General features: G+C 44.2%; 1 protein-coding gene and 1 long non-coding RNA gene across 3 annotated transcripts in view; both read left to right on the top strand.

Annotated features, from left to right (window-relative positions):
• The window catches only part of LOC142402955 (uncharacterized), a 904,242-nt gene that overhangs the window by 407,302 nt on the left and 473,691 nt on the right, over positions 1–23,249 (top strand). The window lies entirely within an intron of this gene.
• Positions 1–23,249, top strand: part of LOC142402954 (PI-PLC X domain-containing protein 3-like) — a 144,588-nt gene that overhangs the window by 102,537 nt on the left and 18,802 nt on the right. The window contains exon 2 of the mRNA XM_075488933.1: positions 20,872–21,580. Within this exon, the coding sequence (XP_075345048.1) occupies positions 20,872–21,580 (709 nt within the window). The remainder of the gene's footprint in view (positions 1–20,871; positions 21,581–23,249) is intronic.

The raw sequence follows: 23,249 nt of genomic DNA, 5'->3' as shown, positions 1-23,249 counted from the left end.
TCAATTCACGTAACCGCACCTCTAGGGTCGAGGTAGGTTTTCCATCCCACTTCCTCATATCATCTCAGTGGTCATGCAGGTAAAACCACAGGGTAGCCCGTGGTGGGTACCCTCTTTATCCTCTCTCTTGAGCATAGGGACGCTGACTCCTAATAGCTAAGATACTGCTCCGTAGAGGTGGAAAGTAGGACCTATCTTCTTTGAGTTGCTGGACCTTCTGGGACAGTTTCTCCACAGGCGAGACAAGGGAAGAAGAGATACTTTATTTGTATTCCTGGAGCTGGCTAGCTGCTTCATCCACTGTTGTACCGTCTCCATATTTCCAGGTCATTACTGCCAATGAGTTGGTACATGACAATGGTGCATTCCGTACCAACTTCTGCCACATGGGTCATGTGCATTGGACTTCATCTGGATCTTTGGATAACCGCCCGTTTGCCAGGTCACCATAAGCCACCTCCAGCACGGCTAATTCCCTCAGGTACTGGATACCTTTCTCCATGGTGGTCCATTTCCAGGGCGATATACAACATCTTCCTTGAAGGGATATCTTTCCTTCATAGCTGACAGGAGTCGCCTCCAGAGGCTGAGGACTTGTGCCCCTTTTCCAATCACTTTGTCAATGCCCCCTCCCCTAGAAAGGGATCCCAGCTGTTTGGCTTCCTTACCCTCTAATTCCCGGCTACTGGCCCTGTTATCCCAGCATCGGAGCAGCCAGGTGACAATGTGCTCCCCTGGACGATGGCTGAAATCTTTTCGTGTGTCTCGCAGCTCACTCAGGGATAGGGATTGGGTGGTTTCCGTCTCGTTTATGAGTTCTTCCTCTTCCTCCTCCTCTCCTTGTGATGGCCCTGCTCTTTCATCTTCCCTTTCTAAACGAGCTGACTTTCGATTCCAGGATTTGTTTTTGTGTATAGGGGCGACTGATACTGACACGGGTTGGTTCCCTGGATGAACCGCATTATCTGTCGCAGGGCGTCTGTAGTAACCGCAGTGCCTGTCGCAGTAGGGGCTGGAGTAGTCGCAGTGTCTGTCACAGCTATGGCTGGAGTAGCAATGGTGCTTGTTGCAGGGGGAGCTGGAGTAGCCGTGGTGTCTGTCATTTTGTCACCAGCTCCTTGAGGGTTCTGAATAGTGTTGAACAGGGCTCGGTAGGCATGGGCCAGGCCCCAGCACATTGCAGTGATTTGTGTCTCCCTAGAATTGGCAGGGTGACAACATACTTTTTCCAAATATTCTACTAATTTTTCAGGATTCTGCCCTTGTTCAGGTGTGAAGTTCCAAAACACTGGAGGCGCCCACCGTCCTAGGCATTTGCCCATGCTATCCCACACACCCTGCCACTCATAACTATCCGGCCTTGGGGCAGATCTCTGGATGATATCCTTAAATTGCTTACTAACCTTAGACAAAACCGAAACAACATTCCCAAGCAATACCAATAGATGTATCTTAACTACCCAAGGATGTTCAAGATACTGAAAAGTTATTGTAACGAAGGAGGAAACATTGTAGAAGAAAGTAGTGCAGGTGCCATTCTGCATTTCCTCCATAAAAAACCTCTCAGAGGAAGAGGTATAAGTGCAAATTGTCTCCATGAGGTGATACCCGATGTACAGTAATGATTTCAGTACAACACTTAGATACCAAAATAAACCCAAGGTCACTGTTTTAATAACAAATCTCCCAGGCAAAACATCACTAATCCCTGCAGAGCACAGCAAACTGCAAAAAACAACACCGATCTTTAACATGTACAGCAAAAAAATGAGCATGGTACAGAGCAGATAAACCAATATCGAGAAGAGATGAATCAATATCGTGGCCTGCAACTACTAACAGATCTAAATTCCTTAATACGGTCTCGTTAATCTGTTGTTATCTCAAACCCTTCGAGCCCCACATTGGTCGCACAAAAGGACTGTTGTGGTTTAGCCCCAGTTAGCAATTGAGCACCACACAGCCACTTGCTCACCCTTCCCCCCGCAGTGGGATGGGGGAGAGAATTGGAAGAGCAAAAGTAAGAAAACTCGTGGGTTGAGACAAGAACAGTTTAATAATTGGAACAACAACAACAACAAAATTTTAATGAGAAGGAAAACAAGAGAGCAAGAGAGGAACAAAACCCAGGAAAAAAACCCCAAGCGTTACAACTGCTCACCACCCACCGACCGATGCCCAGGCAGTCCCTGAGCAGCGATCGCTGCCCCCCTGGCCAACTCCCCCCAGTTTATGTACTGGGCATGATATCATATGGTATGGAATAGCCCTCTGGCCAGTTTGGATCAACTATCCTGGCTGTGTCCCCTCCCAGCTTCTTGTGCACCTGGCAGAGCAGGGGAAGCTGAAAAGTCCTTGACCAGTGTAAACACCACTTAGCAACAGCCAAAACATCAGTGTGTTATCAATATTATTCTCATACTAAAATCCAAAACACAGCACTATAGCAGCTACTAGGAAGAAAAATATCTCTATCCCAGCCGAAACCAAGACACACCTTTTCTTCCGTGTACAGCTGAGAGGTTTAGGTCACATTTGGAAAAAATAGCAGGTAAGGCACACCAACTGATTCTCTCTGTTCTCAACATGATCATTTGCACTTCTACATGCACCTATCTGGTTTCTCAGATTGTCCCTTTAACACACAAGTTTGCCTGCAATAACAGTCCTGATAAGGCAGCACAGTGAAGACTCTTGATGTCGTGTCCCTAGGCACAGGACCAAGGTCAGAGTTACAGTTATGTGCAATTCCAGTGGCTGGTCCAGGCCTCATCTGGTGGAGGAGGGAAAATGCACCTTTATCTCCTGCAGGAGGAGGATGGGGGATAAGAGAGAGGCTATCAGTTCCAGGAAGTAATGGGGCAGGAAGGAAGCAAATGTTTTCTTTCCTTTTCCCAGGTGTGGTGGATTGACCTTGGCTGGATGCCAGGTGCCCAACAAAGCTGCTCTGTCACTCCCCTCCTCAACTGGACAGGGGGGAGAAAATATGAGGAAAGGCTCGTGGGTCAAGATAAGGACAGGGATCACTCAGCAATTACTATCATAGGCAAAACAGACTCGTCTCAGGGAAATTAATTTAATTTATTACCAATCAAATCAGAGAAGGATAATGAGAAATAAGAACAAATCTTAAAACACCTTCCCTCCACCACTCCCTTCTTCCCGGGCTCAACTTCACTCCCGATTTCTCTCCCTCCTCCCCCCGAGTGGTGCAGGGGGATGGGGAATGGGGGTTGTGGTCAGTTCATCACACGTTGTCTCTGCCGTTCCTTCCTCCTCACACTCTTCCCCTGCTCCAGCGTGGGGTCCCTCCCACGGGAGACAGTCCTTCACGAACTTCTCCAATGTGGGCCATTCCCACGGGCTGCAGTTCTTCACGAACTGCTCCAGCGTGGGTCCTTTCTATGGGGTGCAGTCCTTCAGGAACAGACTGCTCCAGCATACAGGGCCACAGGTCCTGCCAGGAGCCTGCTCCAGTGCAGGCTCTCCACAGGGTCACAGCTTCCTTCAGGCACATCCACCTGCTCTGCTGTGGGGTCCTCCATGGGCTGCAGGTGGCTATCTGCTCCACCATTAACCTCCATGGGCTGCAGGGGGACAGCCTTCCTCACCATGGTCTTCACCATGGGCTGCAGGAGAATCTCTGCTCTGGTGCCTGGAGCACCTCCTCCCCCTCCTTCTTCACTGACCTTGGTGTCTGCAGAGTTGTTTCTCTCACATTTTCTCATTCCTCTCTCCCAGCTGCTGTTGTGCAGCAGTTTTTTTCCCTCTTCTTAAATATGTTATCACAGAGGCGCTTCCACCATCACTGACTGGCTTAGCTTTGGCCAGGGGCGGGTCTGTCTTGGAGCCAGCTGGCATTGGCTGTGTCCGACATGGGGGAAGCTTCTGGCATCTTCTCACAGAAGCCACCCCTGTAGCCCCCCTGCTACCAAAACCTTGCCGTGCAAACCCAATACACCATGTTATCACCAAAGTCTTCAAGGCAGAAGGGGATACAAGTGGCAGAAGAGAAGAGTTTGTTGGAGCTGATAGGACTGGAACCGAGGACATGGGCAGACTGGGGAGTAGATTTCTGATGAGGAAATTGTGATTGTGCTGTATTTGCAGCAGCATCATCTAAATTCTTGCAAAGTTAATTGTAATGTAACAAATGTTGCTTTAACAGCTTCATTCTCTGTCATTCCTGTCTCCTTTTTTGCTATACATTCCCAAACATGACCAGAATACATTTTCTCTTTTGTCATTGCCTGCCTCTTCTTGCTCCCAGATATTCGATGACTTCAATTTAGCTGGTGTTAATGTAACTCTAAAGCAATTTGGAATTCTGTTATTCTGAAAGAAACTAAAGCAATATGGGGCTCTTTCCTGCAGACATTCATGCACATAATTAATATCATTCAAACAGTTGAGTGTGCTTAGAATTGGGCTCCTGATTTGTACTTTATCTGTAATCTCCCATTGGGGATGAATTAACCTTGGTTTTCATAGTTATAGTTTGAAAGAATTAAAATGCTTACTTCACAGGTTAAAAATGTTGACTTCAAAAGATTTAACTGTCTGGATATAAGGTTGTTTGTGCTGTATGACCTGGAAAAAGATTTGATTTAAAAAGTGGAATGATTTGTGTTCATGTTACCTCACAGACATTTCAAGTTTGTTTAATGGGTTTATTTCTAAAATGTCTTCATTTTGGTTTATGTCTTTTTTTCAATAGAAACTTCAGGGCTTTATATACAAAAAGTAAAATAGTTCTTCTGTTTTCACCACTTGAGAGGGGTGATTCAGTTTGATTTGAGTTATGAATGGGCTAGCTCACCACCTACAAAATGCAGGCTTATAAAATATTTTTTCTTACTTTCTGATCAGACAATTCACTTGAATAAAGGACTGTTGTGGTTTAACCTCAGCCGGCAACTAAGCACCACGCAGCCGCTCGCTCATTCCCCCCTGGTGGGATGGGGGAGAGAATTGGAAGGGTAAAAGTGAGAAAACTCGTGGGTTGAGATAAGAACAGTTTAATAGGGAAAGCAAAAGCCATGCACGCAAGCAAAGCAAAACAAGGAATTCATTCACTCCTTCCCATGGGCAGGCAGGTGTTCAGCCATCTCCAGGAAAGCAGGGCTCCATCACGTGTAATGGTTACTTGGGAAGACAAACACCATAACTCCAAACGTCCCTCCCTTCCTTCTTCTTCCCCAGCTTTATATACTGAGCATGACGTCATGTGGTATGGAATAGCCCTTTGGTCAGTTGGGGTCAGCTGTCCCAGTTGTGTCCCCTCCCAACTTCTTGTGCACCCCCAGCCTACTCGCTGGTGGGATGGTGTGAGAAGCAGAAAAGGCCTTGACTCTGTGTAAGCACTGCTCAGCAATAACTAAAACATCCCTGTATTGTCAACACTGTTTTCAGCACAAATCCAAAATGTAGCCCCATACTAGCTACTATGGAAAAAATTAACTCTATCCCAGTCAAAACCAGCACAAACCCAGATATTCTTACCTATTAAAAAATATTCTTCTCATGCAAAGAAAAGTCCAATTTTGTTTGTTTGCTTGTTTTTTATTTTTTTGTTGTTGGATTTTTTGGGGTTTGTTGTTTTTTTTTTTTAAATAAAAATACCAGTTTCCATGCTGAGACCAAGTTACAAGAATGCGTGGTTGTTTGGCTGACCAGGACTCTGGGAAGAGCACCCACTGGCTTTCCCTCAAAGTTTTCCTGAGCCTTTAGAAATCCAAAAGCTCAGTGTGATCCTGCTGGTGCTGCAGGCAACCTTGCCTGAAAAGATTGGCTAATTTATAGGCAGTGCTGGAGCTGCTCGTGGGTAGGGAATTGCAGAAATCCTATGTGACTGTTGGAGGTTGAGGTGGGGGAACAAGACTGTGGATGAGCTTCCTCAGCTAACTGTGGCAGTTTGGCTGGTTGTGACCATGGGGTTTGGGTGGGTGAGACCTGAGAGGTGGCCAGCTCAGTCTCTGCAGGCTTCTTAATTTGGGTGCAGAACAAAACAAAAGTTTGGGGGATTTCATGGGGAAAGCTCCTTGGTCCCACTGCAGAGGGGCAGTTTTAGGCTTCTCAGCTCTTCTTTACCAGATCCAAGTTGACTTGCATGGGGATGTCTGTGCATCTTTAACTGGTTTACCTAGAAACAGCAGCATGGTGCTTGGAGAACCGGGCTGTTTCTTGTAGAGTTTTGACAGGGTTTATGTGCCTAGGCAGAGGTTTTATGGGTAGCAGAGAGTTGTCTGTACACATTACATCATAACTTAATGTGATCAGATACATAGCCACTGGGCCTATGTATACGAGAATGGGTCATACGTGTACTCTTGTTGTGACTCTGACTTGTTCATTATCTCAATTTTTGCATTACCTGAGGTAGTGCAAAAAACTCAAAAAACTGAGAGGTACCTCTCTTCCCATTCCTTTGGATAGTGGGATGCTGAGTGTATATATGTGGCTAAGCCCTGTGACCTTCAGTTGGTGTCAGGGGCGCACAACTGCTGATGAACACTGGAAGAACAGCTGATAAGCGAGGCAGTTACCTGTGGGGAAGCTGGGTCACTGCACAATCTATAATCTCTTTTTTCCCAGTTGTTTTTTGTTTTGCTCTGCTGGGTAATCTTTTTATCAAAGCTTGTATCACCCAAGCAGTTTAAATGCTAAAGGTAACTGGACTGTGAAGTCTGAATTGCATTGCTCTTGGCAGCACGTTTTGACTTCCTGAGATGTGCTGTGGCTTTGGAGAAGAGAACAGTGCTCAGCCATTGTAGGGCAGGAGAAGACTTTGTTGTGGTAACCCAGGATAGTTCGCCTCCCCCATCCGAGTATGTAGAGTCCCAAGCACATCTTATCTCGTTGTCATGGTAACCCAGGATAGTTCGCTTCCCCTCTCATCTGCACCCCCCCTTCACCCACCTTTGCATGGGTGCCAACGTGAGGGCCAGCTGTGGATCTTGGAATTCGGACAACAGCATCTGCGTTACATCAGCAAGTTTGCTAATGAGCAAAACAGGATATTGCATATGTATGATATGTTAATCAGCACAAGTTTTATTATCCACCCCTGTGGTGCTTTCCTTTGAGCTTCACCCCTGAGCAGGGCTCCGCTGTGTTGGGTCCCCATTTGATTAGCGTTGGTATCCCAGGGTCCCGCTGTGGTAATGGTACTCTTGCAATAAAGCCAAAGCTTTCACTTGCTGAGTGTTGTGCCTCATCCCTGAGGGATTCGCACCTGCTTTTCACTTGTAACAGCCATCTTAAAAAGAAGGTGAAACACAATATTAAGGTGCACCAAGTCTAGTGTTCATGCTTAGACTTTGCTATTCCTTGAAATCACAGTGTGACTAGGTGAAGATTCATAGGCCTTTTTTTTTCTTTGCTTGACTGGTTTTTAAGACCAAATGAGACAGTGAGAACAGACCAAATGAGGTTGGGAGAACATCTGTATTGGTCTCCTATGAACCAGAGGTCATGCAATTTGTCCTAGCTGTTCTCCACAACATCCAAGAAATGTGTTGTGATCTGGTGTGGCGGTGTGCTCCCCCCCCCCCCCGCTCCCTGCACAAGCAGTAACCATCAGTGGGAGTCATCCTGATAGCTGCATCCAGCTTATGCTGGACCTTGAGGACGAATAGCAACAAAGTAGCCAAGGGCTGCCTGAAGCAGGGATCTAAACCTCTTGCTGATATGCAAATATGACCATAAGTCAATCATCTTACTCCATAAATAGTGGACAGCCCAGGGCCCTTTGAGCTCTCCTGCACGGCAGCGGGCTGCACGCCAGGATCTCCCCTTGAGCAGGGACGCCTCTCAAGGTTACTCCTCGAGGTTGAGAGATTCCTTGCCGCAACAGATCCTCGGTAAGTGACTAATAGCATGCTAAACTTTGAAATCTTAGCTAAGTGATATAAAGGATTGATTGCGCACATATATAATCCTTTAGACATAAACCGTTGACCAAGTCTGGGACTAGGACTGGATCTAGCCGCACCTAGACTCCTCTCTGAGAAGGAGTTTAGAAAGCAAGGGGATCCTTTCTGAACCTCATGACTCAACGGGAGGGTCTCCCTGACAGTTTTGTCTGACCCTGTCCTCTATGCAGTAAATAATCAAGTGCACCTCGCCATCGAATCTTGTTAAAACACTGTCGCATTGAACTTTGTTAACTCCCTATTCTGTATCAATAAACTATATTTTTACTTCTCTCTAACGAGTGAAGTGCACGCTCACTCCATCCGCGACAAATTGGCGTAGTCGGCAGGATGGCAAGTAGTATCACTGATTATTTACGGAGGCATGGAGTGAATCCGAGTCCCAAATTCTCAGCAGAATGGACTCGTGACAATTGGCATAATTGGGAAGCCATTGAAGAACACCTAAAAGTAACTAGAGGCCACACAAAAGATGGAAAAGGGAAAGGAATTATCTGCAAGATGCTAGGTGCCTGTTTAGAAGCTGCACATCAGGAAAGAGACAACAGAAATAAAAAGGAGCAGGACCTAGAGAAAGAAATAGAAGGCAGAAAGGCAACTGAGTTGTTACTATCTTTAAAAATTGAACAACTGCAGAAACAGTTACAGGAGGAAAAGGAAAAAAGACAAAAGTTGGGAGAAAAGGTCGAGATGATGCTTATACAGGCTCCCCGCCCCCCTGACATCGTACAAATTAGGAAACTAATAGTATCCCCTGAAGACTGGGATGGAGACATCTGGGGTGATCCGGATGATAGTGAGCCAGAAGATGACGACCCCGCAAATGTTTGTTCCCCGCAAATCCTCCTGAGTATGAAGCCAGACCCATTGTTAAAACAGAAAGAACTGTGGGTCCTCGGGGTGGTCATCCGCGACATACTATGCGAACCATCCCCTGGGATCCGTTGCAACTGACAAATTTGCAAGAGAGATACAGCAGAAAACCAGGTGAAACTGAAACAGAATACTTGTGGCGAGTATGCCTCAGTGGCGGTGACCGAATAATGTTGAGTGAGGACGAAGCAAGCGGCTATTGGGGTCCAGGAGTTTTCTTAAATTTAGGACCCGACCCGACAAATACACCTCATTCTATCACCAGCCGAGTAGCTTATTGGGCTGGAGGAATAGACAGCATGGAGCGAGGTGAACCCTCCATAATTCCCATTAAATCTTTAAGTGAGCTCTCTACAGCCGTCACAAAAGCCGCCTGTATACAAGCCATGCACAAACGAGGGTCCCATGATGTCCCACTGTCTGCTACAGTAGATTTTGCAATGTTAAAACCACTGATTAGAGGAGCCCCGGCAATTCTTAAATCCCATTTAGTTGCAAAACGAGATGAGATCAAGAAAGACACAGAACATAATGAAGGACTAGGTGACAACGCTCAAACTGCCCGCAAGCAGCTCCCTACATGGGCAGATTTGATGCACGGCATTGTTAACTACAGCCGTGAGATGGGCTGGGACGATGCACCAGCTGAAAAACAAAACCTGAAGCCCCGGGGAGGAGATCACAAAGTAAGACCCATAAAACGGGAAACAGAAACTAGATCGAAGGGAAACAAATTTAAAACCCCCCAAACAGAATCTCGAGAACAAAGGAATGAATTGTGGAGGAATGCATTAGCTTTAGGCATTCCCAGAGCTGCGATTCAAGGTCAACCTACTGGCATTATTTTAAGTCTAATTGAAGCATTCCAGAAACGAGATAACGGTGAAAGGAAGGACCGTATTTCAGCTCCTCCTGCACCAGACCCCAGAAGGGGAGATAACCCCTTCCTCCCTCTTAGGGAGGAACTGCAGGGCATGAAGTCAAAAAACGAGTAGTGCCCGGAAGGCAACTGGGCCTGCCTGTCCGGAAAGTGGAGGCTTATCAGTGGATAAATGATAACGGCCCATACATTTTAATTCCAGTCGGTCCTCAAAGACAATTGGTAAAGTTTTTAATAGATACGGGAGCACAAATTTCACTATTAACACAACAAGATGCCGAGAAGCTGGGTGTACGACCCAGACGGCAAAGAGTTAAAATTACCGGCGTGAACGGAGTGAGTGTTCAGTGCCAAATTGCCAAGGTCAATTTATGGCTCCCGGGCGAGAAGCGCATGTCGAGTACTCGCTTTGCAATTAAAGATCACCATGAAAATATTTTAGGTTTCGATGTTTTAAACGGACGAACCTGGCGCCTGCCGAATGGCAGCGTGTGGTCCTGCGGCTCGAACATCGATCCCAACCCCAGCAGAAACCGCGAGGCTGCAGTGCGGGCACTGCGCGCAGCCCCTGCGCTGCCAGAGTCACAAATCACTAACGTACCGCAATATCCCCTTTCTGCTGCGGCACGAAATGGAATTTCTGAAGTCATAGCTGATTTGGAGAAGCGACAAATTATCTCCAGAACACACTCCCCATATAACTCACCTGTCTGGCCCGTCCGGAAACCAGACGGGAGGTGGCGTTTAACAGTCGATTATCGGCGCCTGAACGCCAATACAGCCCCGCTCACAGCTGCTGTGCCAAACATTGCCAACTTAACAGCTACTTTGCAAGCAGCTGCACACCCATGGATGGCAGCGCTAGATGTAAAGGATATGTTCTTTATGGTTCCCTTAAAGGAGGAAGATAAAGAGAAGTTTGCTTTCACTTGGGAGGGAATACAATACACCTTTAACAGACTCCCACAGGGGTACAAACATTCACCCACGATTGCTCATGCTGCGCTTGCTGAACTTTTACAGACAGTCTCACTCCCCCAAGAAGTGAAACTGTACCAATATATAGATGATATTCTGATTGGAGGAACTTCCCCTGAAAAGGTTGGGGAAGCAGCAGCAGCAGTATGGCAAGCACTAAATAAAGCAGAAATTGAGATTCCACCTGGAAAATGTCAGGGACCAAGTAAAGAAGTAAAATTTTTAGGTACTTGGTGGATAGCAGGCAGTGCAGTGATTCCTCCAGATACCTTAAGAAAAATCGAAGAGCTGCAAATGCCCCAACCGAGGAAGGAGTTACAACAATTAATGGGAACTTTAGGATATTGGAGGAAGCATGTGCCTGGATTTTCTATCATTTCCCGCCCCTTATACTCACTCTTACGGAAAGGCAAACCCTGGGAGTGGAAATTAGAACATAAAGAGGCAGTCAAAACTCTAACTGAAGAGTTAAAAACATATCAGTCACTGGGACCAGTACACCCCCGCGACCCTATTATAGCCGAATGGGGTTTCGCCGAACATGCTACTTACTGTAACCTGTTCCAAACTGGCCCCGATGGGCCAAAAAGACCTTTATTATTTAGCTCAACTGCATTTAAAGAAACAGAGCAATGATACTCTGAATGGGAGAAAGGACTTTTATCTTTAGTCCGAGCAGTTAAACAAGTTGAGAAAATACATCAGGGACAACCTGTGGAAACTAGAGGACCATTTAATTTACTAGAAGCAATCCTAAAGGGGACTGCTCCCCCAGAAGGAGTTGCACAAAAACCCACTGTCCGAAAATGGTATGCCTACCTAACAGGAGTTGCAGAAAATATGCAACTAACTGAAGGACACACTAAGGTTTCCAAATTGCAGGTGCCCATAAACACAGACCCTTTAGCGTTACAACAACCCTTTAAACCTTCACCCATTCTGGATGCACCACCCCTCACTGAGGGTACACCAACAGAAAACATTTGGTTTACGGATGCTTCAGCAAAAAGGGTAAATGGTAAATGGCAATATAAGGCTGTTGCATTAGATATCACCACCGGCAAACAAGTAGTAGAAGAAGGTGAAGGCAGTGCACAAGTAGGAGAAATAAGAGCAGTTGTTTTGGCAGCACAGAATGGAGCAAAAATCATATATGTAGACTCTTATGCTGTGTGGGCCGGTGCCACACAGTGGCTCTGTCAATGGGAAACCTTGAATTGGGAAGTAAATAGATCCCCAGTTTGGAGAAACAAAGATTGGCAATTATTACTAGATATAGCCAGGAAAACACCTGTCAAGATGGGATGGGTAAAAGCTCATGCTAAAGATAACCAACCAGCCACAAAGTGGAATCAAAAGGTAGATGAGCTAACTAAAATTAGGAAAATCACCTTAAATCCTGAGTGGTATCGATTGGGAGAATGGTTACATCAAAGCCTAGGCCACACAGGTAAAGAAGCACTTTGCTTTGCTGCACAGAGTAAAGGCTGGCCTATAAATAGAAAAACGTGTGAAACTATTCTTACAGAATGTCCTCAGTGTAGACTGAAATTACAAGCAGATCATCCTGATAAAGCACCACCTTTACATATCAATGAAGGGAAAGCTTTATGGTCTACATGGCAAATTGATTATATCGGACCATTCAAATCCTCTGCAGGATATCGATACATCCTTACAGGAGTGGAAGTAGTCTCCGGCTTGCTTATGGCGACTAAATGTCGGAAAGCCGATGGGCGAAATACAGTGCGAGGGCTATCAGTTTGGTTCTCAAATCTACCTACTCCTGATGTTATCCAGAGTGATAATGGCTCACACTTTTCGTGTAAGGAAGTGCAAGATTGGGCAAAACAAGAGGGAATTAGATGGGTATTCCACACCCCATACTACCCTCAATCAAATGGGATGGTAGAAAGAGCTAATGGCTTGTTGAAAAGGAATCTCAAACCACAGGAAGCTCAATGGGATACCAGACTTCCCAAAGTACTCCATCAATTAAATAATCGATATGGGCCTACTGGAAGCCCTGTAAGCCGAGCATTCTTTGTAAAAACTGAGCTTAGCGCTCCACCTACTAGGAAAAGAGAATATCCAATGACATTACAGCCAGGACAGCCTGTGATGGTCAATTTACCATCCATCGGTACTGTGCCTATGACTTTAACTAAACCTCGTGGCCCACTTGCCTGGGAAGCTACTGATAGCAGTGGTGCAAAACACAGAATTAGTTCACGATGGATTTTTCCTTCTTCTTAAATGGGGTAACCTGTTCGGACTGTCCCCACCGAAACAAATCTCTATTTTCTCTTACAGCACCCCACAGGATGGCAGACGGAAATGCTGTGTTCATGTTACTATTCCAAACCCTAACAATGCTGCTTTTCTTAGCCTATGGTCAAAGAACCCTAGAATGGCCATGGTCCCAAGCTCGTGTTAAGTACACTGGAAGTATGGGAATACACTCTAGTAAGGGAGATTTAAAGCTTTCCACCGTGGTCATGCACGGAACTGAAACATACTTAGAAAACGAATGGAGCTGGGATAAAGATGAAGCTGATGATAAAGTTCCCCGACTCCGAGGAATGGCAGGGAAAGAAATTAAAATAGGATGCCGGATGATCAATGGGTCTACCCATGAAAAGGCATCTCAGATTTCTGTGTACAACATTACATCAAAGCCAATAGCCAAAGATACAAAACTTTGCGCCTCTGAAAGACTGGACTGTTGGTACAATTTTACCTTAGTACAACCTGTTTTTGTAGTCTGCCTCTGGGCTCACCATCGTATGGGATTATCCTTTAAATTTAAAATAGACATTATTGAGCCTAGCACAACATCCGCCCTGACTGTAAAGGATGAGAAAATTCTATCCCCACAGATTTCTGAAGTTGGACCATATGTGATCAAAAATACAGGCCAACAACAAGTGTTATTTAATCCATCACGGTCTCTTAAACGAGTAGAACTCCTGATGCAAATTAATATGTCTGCAATCAAACCGACCTGTTCACCATTCCTAGGTACGTCCTATGCAGGATGGTTGGCATGGTTACATGGGCGAACCCTCACCTCTCCAAGACAAACAAGGAGAGATGTGACCGGTATCATAGGGACAGGATTGGGAGTCTTAAATAGTATAGATGCCGAAGTACTCATAAACAAACTGAGCGCAACAACAAGCGATTTAAACAAATTAGAACACCCATTACGGTCTTCTCTATTAGCGTTGGGAACTAACCAATGGCTCTTATCTGATATATTACCTCAGTGGAAAAGAATTAATGAAAGGGACCACCAACTGATTGTGGATGCACTTGGTGTAGCCCAGACCAATGTTTCTCTAGCTCTTAGTTGTATCCAAGCTCAACTGTGGATGCAATCTATGGTAGCAGCAATTATAAGAGAAGGTGAAGAGGGCACCTTACCCACTGAAATTCGAAAGGTAATTTGGGATAATGCAACTAAATTTGAGAAAGAATTCCAATCCTGGTGGTATTTAGTCAATTTCACTTATGACCCCATTAGCAATAAGGCCACAGCTTTTGTCTTAACAATACACAATGCTTCGGTATATACCATATACCCAATCATTGCGTTAGGATTAAATCACAATGGAACTGTACTCTATCCATTAGAACATAGAGTATGGGCCCACCGAAATGGAAACAAATGGCAAACTGTTGATGTTAACGCATGCGTTGTACGGGAACAACAAGGATTTATTTGTGAGAGTAACACCCTCAAAGCCCAAGACATCTGTCTTGACACTGAACAAAACGTTTGTCATTTTGAAATACGACCTGATGAAGCCCCTGAAACTGTACTTGTGTATATTGGAAAAGGATGTGTTTGTATGAGAACCCTTTGTGATTTCATATTTGTAGATAACTTTACTGTAGATACAAGCAATCGCTCAAATATTTGTGTTTGTAACTTTACTAAAATCGTGGGATGTGACTTCAATTATTCAGCTCCTGTTACGTCTTATCAACTGTTACAATCTAACTATACATTGAGTCGAGATTTATTGCCTACCCCCATCGGAATGAATCTTACATTGGTGAAGAAACTACTACAACACGATGACCTGTGTCAACTGCTGGAACGCATCCGAAACAATGGACACAAAACTCTGATCACTGTTCATCATGATGCAGAAGAGATACACCATGTCTTGGAAAGAGTGAAGAAGGATGGAGAACACCATTGGTGGGAAACTCTTCTTGGATGGTCACCAACAGCAACGGGAGTGTTTAATCTTATGCTTCACCCAGTTGTCATTTTACTAACTCTAACATTAGTGTGTCTATTGCTTATAATTATATTGTATATAAAGGTTTGGCACATGATAAAGCAAATAACCCAACTTCAACCACCCAAAACATACAAATTAACGCATAACAAATAGCAGTGCTTCACTGTCTACTTACCATGGATCTATAAGCGCACAAACTATCAATATACTATTTATGGCACAGAGGCAAGAGGTGACCGTACCACCACTCTGTGAAGGTAAGATGAATTGACTATAGTCACGGGGTGGAGTGTGGCGGTGTGCTCCCCCCCCCCCCCGCTCCCTGCACAAGCAGTAACCATCAGTGGGAGTCATCCCGATAGCTGCATCCAGCTTATGCTGGACCTTGAGGACGAATAGCAACAAAGTAGCCAAGGGCTGCCTGAAGCAGGGATCTAAACCTCTTGCTGATATGCAAATATGACCATAAGTCAATCATCTTACTCCTTAAATAGTGGACAGCCCAGGGCCCTTTGAGCTCTCCTGCACGGCAGCGGGCTGCACGCCAGGATCTCCCCTTGAGCAGGGACGCCTCTCAAGGTTACTCCTCGAGGTTGAGAGATTCCTTGCCGCAACAGATCCTCGGTAAGTGACTAATAGCATGCTAAACTTTGAAATCTTAGCTAAGTGATATAAAGGATTGATTGCGCACATATATAATCCTTTAGACATAAACCGTTGACCAAGTCTGGGACTAGGACTGGATCTAGCCGCACCTAGACTCCTCTCTGAGAAGGAGTTTAGAAAGCAAGGGGATCCTTTCCGAACCTCATGACTCAACGGGAGGGTCTCCCTGACAGTTTTGTCTGACCCTGTCCTCTATGCAGTAAATAATCAAGTGCACCTCGCCATCGAATCTTGTTAAAACACTGTCGCATTGAACTTTGTTAACTCCCTATTCTGTATCAATAAACTATATTTTTACTTCTCTCTAACGAGTGAAGTGCACGCTCACTCCATCCGCGACATCTGGTGTCGGTCACTATAGAGCCTTCATTGACAAGGATGTTTTCAGAAAGGTTAGGCTGTACTGCATGTGACATTTCAGCAATAGTCACCAAGGGATGTCATCTCCTAAATGTAGGAAGACAACAGCAGGTAATGCTTTTAATGACACCCAAAGCAGTAGTAAGAGTCCACTTCCAGCGATTGTTGGATAACTCCCAGTGCAGAGGCAGGAGGAGCTTGAGATCTATGGGAGAAGGGGAGGAGAGTAAAACATGAGAAACTTTGCTTCTATGTTTGTGATTTTCCTGTGACTTGTGGATCTTCAGAGTGTGATTGCTGCTGTCAGGAGCATGTTGGGCAGCGCCATTCAATTCAGTACCTCTATTTTAGGTGCTGTTTACCAGTCTGTTGTTAAGAGGGATGGCCAGAGCTGACAGTGATGCAAGGGGAGGGCAGAGTGAAGTTCAGCTACACTTGGCTGCTTTATGAATGATATGTTAAAGCTTAGCCACTAAAAGTAGTAGCTTCGCTGTGCCTCCTTGTAAATCTCTGTGGGACTGAAGAAACGATTCTGAACTGAAACGCATTCTCCCCGAGGGACTTTTTTCAGCACTGAGCCCAATTATCTTTTAAATGGGGAGTTTAGCCCTCCAGGGAAGCCATAAATATGTCCATAGCTGAGCTGTAGTGTGTTGTATATTCCCGATTGTCCTATTAAGGGAATCCAGTCAAAGAAAACACGAGACCATTCTCCCTAGTAAAAGTACTAGCAGCTGTTTTCTTGCACCCTAAGTGATACTGCACATTTTACTCTTGAATATCTAAATAGTGTTTGACTACATCTAAGTTCATGAAAATTTAATGTCTCAGTGGTTGAAACTGGCCACTTTTATGTTTTGGATCACAGCTGGTGCAGACATTTTAAGTGTCTCTTGATAATTGCTTCTAAGGTTGAGAGACAAGAAATGAAGCTTTTGTATCTTGGGAGAGGGGGGAATAAGCAGACACAGAATAATTTAGGTTGAAAAGGAGCTCCAGAAGTCGTCTGGTCCAACATCTGCTCAAAGCAGAGCTAACTCTAAGTTAGATGAGGCTGTCGAGCCAAGCTTTGACAATCAGGGATACAGAGTCCAGCCCTGCTGGGCTCGCGTTCCAGGGCTTAACTGGTCTTGTGGGGAAGTCCCTTGGCACTTAAGGTAATTCTCCCACAGGGTCCCACTTACCAATTTCCTGAACAAGCTAAGACTGCTTCTCTGAAATCCAGGTTCTTTATTCTGCTATTTGCCTTCCTCACTTTCCTCAGGATTTTAAATTCTTATATCACCTCATAGTCACTCTGGCTAAGGCTGCCATCAGCCTTCATGTCCCTAGCCATTTCTTCCTTAATTCATACCACGTCCAGTAGCGCACCTTGTCTACTTAAAGGAGTGCCTGCAAAAAAAAGTCTTTGATGCTCTCCAGATTGCCTGTTCCCTGCTGTTCTGCTCTTCCAGCAAATGTCTCAAAGTTCCCCATGAAAACAGGCCCTGTAATTGTGAGGCTTCTTCCAGTTGTTTAAAGAAGACTTTGTCCACTTTCTTTTCTTGACTGAGCAGTCTGTAGTGTATGCACACCATGTTTACCCCTTATTTGCCATCCCTGTGATCCTGATCCATGAACCTTCATTCTTGACTCCTTGGATCAAAGATATGTTGTGTTGCTGAAATAGTGGGAAAACAGTGTGCATATTTTAAGAAAGTGCTAGACATTTAGTAAACTGGTGAGAAAAGATGTTTGCACACAAGAGAAATATCCGCTTACTCCTCCTCCCTGCGTGACTTGGGACGAGTCATTTCCCCTCAAAGTAATTTCTTTGCTTCCCCACATCTCAGACTGTGAAGTCTCTGCAGTAGAGACTGTCCCCTACATCAAGTTCCAGCATTCACCGGGATCAGTGTGTCCTCTGCCCCTACCGCTATCTTCCAAAGATTGTGGGCATCATTGCATTAGTATTTCTGAATGTACCCTGCATCCTTTCTTTATGGGAGCTGAGATTTGGTGATACAGAGAACCTGCAAGTCCACTTCCCAGTGGCAAAGGAGGATGAGAATGTCCCCATGCACCAAAGCAAGGTTGGAAGGAAACCTGCTCACTAAAAACAAGTGTATGTTTGTACAGGATTCTCTCATTACCAGGTACATAGTGATTTAGGGCATGACAGTGGAAAAGATCATACTCTAATTTGCTCTGCCAAGTGTAAGGATTTTGAATTTCCCCGAGTTATATGAGTAAGCTGGTTAGGACAACAGGACAGGATGAAGGCAAAAGGAATATAGATCAGTACATGATGAAAATAAATATTTAAATGACCTGTTCAAATTACTTATACATGTGGAAAGACAAAACATTTGCTGTATTTTTCAGTCAGGAGGAATCTTTACATATTCCTGAATAGCTCACATCTGCTCCATTCAGTGTCAACCAAGTTAAGTCAAGCCTTATTTTCTTTTTGTAGTATTTAATGGGTCCTCCTTGTTCAGGTTACAAAACATGGAGGTTCTCAGTGCACTGTGCGCTCTTCTCTGTACCTTCCACATAGGAATCCCCATTTTTAGCCTCAAATATGTGCATGAAGACCTTAATTAAGAAAAAATATTTTTTCTGAAGTATCCTGCTTGTAATGTTCAGTTGCTTCTAACCGTGGTGTTTTCCCCCCTTCCTACACTTTCTTCTCTGTGTTTTGCATTACCAGTAGCTAAAAGCTACCTGCTGATAAGTTGTTCACCTTAATTTTCTGCTGTGAGAACTGTGCTGCCTCTATTGACTTCAGTAGTTCTAAGTAGCGGTTAGGACTGTGTTGCATACTGGCCACGGTGGTCAAGTTTAGCTGCCTCTTCTGCAACTTCAGGTTGCCAGCAGCTGTAGACCAGACAATAAAAGACAAATGGTTTAATCTTAATACCATTTTGAGCCCACTGCTGCAATCAGTTAATCGTGTGTGTGTGTGTGTGTGTGTACACACACACACACACACACTTATTCTGACGTAAAATCCTACTGAAATAAAAGGGACTTCAATGGACAAAGTGAGGGTTTGCAAGATCCATCCCTTGGTAATATCAGTAGCTATGCCTTGTTTTAAACAAGACTGGATTTACTTTGATTTCTAGATTAGTACAGGTTACATTGAGCAGAGCATTTAATGTGTATCATTGATTTTCCCTGTAATGTTGTTGAAACACAAGTCACTGCTCTAATCATTTGCTTTACCATTAAAATTCTGTATGCAGATCTGGTCCCCTGGGATATCAGTGTGTAACCAGATACTCCATGATCTAATCAGGCTCTGCGAGGAATATGCTATTGCTTCAACACTTAGCAGTAGAAAGCTTCATCAAAATAGAAAATTTATCTAATATTTAAAATAAAAGGCAGTTCAAAGAGACAACTGTGAAAAGCAGGGGTGTACAAAATTTTAAGACATTTCTCAGATTAAATAAAGCCAAACCCAAGCCAGAGTTTAAGATGATTTGTTGTGACTCCATTTATTGTTAAAGAAGAAAATTTTATAGCTGTCACTTCAGTTTATAGGGTTTTTTCCAGTTAAAATAGCATCGCCATCAGAAATTACTGACTAGCAGGATTTCATTAATGTGATACTTATTTGCCACAGCATGTGTGCTTTGGAAAGTAATTTTGAAAAGCACCTACAAAAGCATCAGTAGCAGAAGGCATGACTTGTGCTCTGAACTCATTTTGATGCTAGGAGTTGGATCTCTGAGGACCTAGTGCTACAGTCCATTTCAGAGATACAAGTCCTGCTGACCTTGAAGGAGTTTTGCAAGCGATGTGACATAGGCTGAGGAGCAGACCTGTTTGCTGCAGTGAGTCTGACCACAAGCATCCCCTCCGGCTGGGACAGTGGGAGTGCAGCTCTGCCTGCAGCTGGACAGTATTTCTTTATAAATTGCCAGATTTTACCACCAGGTATTCAGAAGGCTAGTGGTAGACAAGGGCATCTCCTAGGGTCAGCTCATCTCTCCATAAAGCAAGACAAAGTCTCTTACAGAAGAATTATCATGTGTTTGCGGATGTCTTTAGCTTTATCAGCTGCTTTCATGTAAACATCTAAATGCTGAGCAAAATAAGTTGTTGGGGTTTTTTGTGTGTTTTTTTTTAAATGGACTTAAAGAGAATTTTACATAGCAAAGTGTCTTAGATATTTGTATGCAACTATGTTATGTTGTTGAAAATTATAATTTCTGTACATAGGCATGTTAAGTAGTATGTCTTGTTCTTGTCAAGAGCATGCAGTAGAGTTTCTGTATTTTAGCAGTGGCATGCAATTCTATCCTTGGCTCTATCTGTTGTACTTATGTAGCAAAGGAAAGCAAAGAATTTTAGAGGTATATTTAAGAAGGAAAACAGCATTTAGTAACCTTGTTGATGACCAGATGAGACTTGAAATAAAGAAAAGGTCAGAAAGGTTACATGTCCTTGGCATTTTTCAACTCATATTTTAGCTGGCTATAAAGATGGGGGGGGGGGGGTATTGTTTGGATGGTTTGTTTTATTCTTTGGTTCTGCAAACTAGATGGTGCATGATTCGGTGTGTGGGGCCATACTCTCCTCTTCTTGTTGGCTCTAGGGATTTATTATGTGACTGACTTTGATGGAGTTATACCAGGCTTGTTTTGAAGCCTGCTGACTTCAGTGAGCTTAAAGGTGTAAGTAAGAGCTAAAAGAGTTGAGGGAGTGCCCAGACAAGCAGTGAAACAGGCACTGCCTTTCCTTCAAGTTCCTGCAAGGTGCTGGTGGGGTAAATGCTGCCAGAGAAATGTAGTGTATTGAGAAAAAGGACAGGGGAGGAGTCTGTTGGCAAGTGTTGGTACAGGTCAGAAAATTATGTTTATTAAGGAAGAATCATTAATGACTTTTAATATATGAATACAATATTGATAATTTTCCTTTGTTGTGTTTTTAGGGTCTCATGACTCGTTTAGCTTCTACATCGATGAAGCCTCTCCAGTTGGGCCTGAACAGCCAGAGACAGTCCAGAATTTTGTGTCTGTTTTTGGGACTGTGGCTAAAAAGCTGATGAGGAAGTGGTTGGCTACACAGACCATGAACTTCACCAGCCAGCTGGGGGCAGGTATACGGTATTTTGATCTTAGAATTTCCACCAAGCCCAGAGACCCAGACAATGAACTCTACTTTGCTCATGGTTTATTTAGTGCCAAAGTCAAGGAGGGTCTGGAAGAGATCAATGCGTTTCTCGCTGACCACCCAAAAGAAGTGGTCTTCTTGGACTTCAATCACTTCTATGGGATGCAGAAATTTCATCATGAAAAGCTTGTCCAAATGCTCAAAGACATGTATGGAAACAAAATGTGTCCTGCTATATTTGCCCATGAAGTAAGTCTCCAGTACTTGTGGGAAAAGGAACACCAAGTGCTGGTGTTCTATCACAGTCCAGTGGCTCTTGAGGTACCATTTCTTTGGCCAGGTCAGATGATGCCAGCCCCCTGGGCAAACACAACAGATCCAGAAAAACTGATTCAATTCCTCCAGGCATCAATCACCGAAAGAAGAAAGAAGGGCTTCTTTTTTATATCTCAAGTAGTACTGACGCCAAAGGCTAGTACAGTGGTGAAAGGCGTTGCTAGTGGTCTTAGAGAAACAATCACAGAAAGGTAAGTTTTTGGCAGGTAAGATGTGCTGACTGTGCTGAATGTGTGTGTTGGTAATGCTACTTTTCTAATTCCTTTTAAAGAAACTCCAGCAGATATGTTTCTTCCATGCTACTGTGGGTTAGAGTCAGAACGTGGGCATAATCCTAAAATATTTACAGAAACACATTGAAGGAGAACCTTCTGTATCTTGAAAGACAATCTGGCACTAAAGCCTAATGAGATCTTATGGGACTGGCTTGTTTGGTTTTTGTTTGGTTGGGGTGTTGTTTTTTTTTTCTTTTCCTGAATGCAGGTTTTTCCATTAGTTTTGGTTTTATAAATGTGATTTCTTACCATGACAACTGAACAGCTTTCCTTGGATTTCCTTACTGAATGTGGACAAAACTATCTGAATGATCTAGGTCATTGTCGTGGTTTGGCCTCAGTCAGCAACCGAGCACCACCCAGCCACTCGCTAACTTCACACCCCCGGTGGGATGGAGGAGAGAATCTGAAGAGCAAAAGTAAGAAAACTCGTGGGTTGAGATAAGAACAGTTTAATAATTGGAACAACAACAACAAAAATAACAACAACAACAAAAACCAATAATAATAATAATAAAAATAATAAAATGTAATGAGAAGGAAAACAACAAGAGAGAGGAGCAAAACCCAGGGAAAAAAAAACAGTGATACAACCACTCACCACCCACCGACCGATGCCCAGGCAGTCCCTGAGCAGCAATCGCTGCCCCCTGGCCAACTCCCCCCAGTTTATATACTGAGCATGATGTCATATGGTATGGAATAGCCCTTTGGACAGTTTGCATCAACTATCTTGGCTGTGCCCCCTCCCAGCTTCTTGTGCACCTGGCAGAGCAGGGGAAGCTGAAAAGTCCTTGACTGTAAACACCACTTAGCAACAGCCAAAACATCAGTGTGTTATCAACATTATTCTCATAGCAAAATCCAAAACAAAGCACTATACCAGCTACTAGGAAGAAAATTAACTCTATCCCAGCAGAAACCAGGACAGTATCCACCCCTATTCTATACTATCTACGTCATGCCCAGGTCCTACCCTTTCCAACACATTCCAATTAATCACCACCACTTTCCCTGTCTTTTGATATAGACACACAGATATCATTCCCTTGGTCGATGGGCCATCCCTCTAAAATGTCCACTGGGTTCATTTAGTCCATGACTTTGGGCTCCATCTGTCATAACAGTCCTTCAGGGCAGGAGAGATGGTGTGTGGTGTTGGATTGTTGCATGCTGAAGCCAGTTCTGGTTCCATCACTGCTGCACTTTGCTTGGTTTCAGCAAAGTTCATTCTTCATTAATCTGGGTGATTCTTACTGAAATACCTTTGATATGGCATATAGCAACCATAAAAGTGATGACACACAGTATTATATAGCAATTAACATCATACCATTCAGTTCACTGGCTATTCTCACCCAAAATCAAATCCCCTTGAGGTACACAGCAGACTTCCCCATCCTTTCGCATTACCCACCAAGTGCACCCGGGTCCTTGAGCAAAAGCAATCCCACGAATGGGTTTACCTTTGGCCAGCTCGATTGACAGTTCCCCTAGTGTTGACTAACCAGGTGACCTTTGATAAATGTGTATCCCAGTGTTTGAATGTCCCACCACCCATTGCTCGCAGTGTAGTCTTTAACAG

The sequence above is a fragment of the Mycteria americana genome (genome assembly GCF_035582795.1).
Source record: "Mycteria americana isolate JAX WOST 10 ecotype Jacksonville Zoo and Gardens chromosome Z unlocalized genomic scaffold, USCA_MyAme_1.0 Scaffold_18, whole genome shotgun sequence".
Classification (NCBI taxonomy): Eukaryota; Metazoa; Chordata; class Aves; order Ciconiiformes; family Ciconiidae; genus Mycteria; species Mycteria americana.
This window is presented reverse-complemented; position numbering and strand designations above follow the sequence as displayed.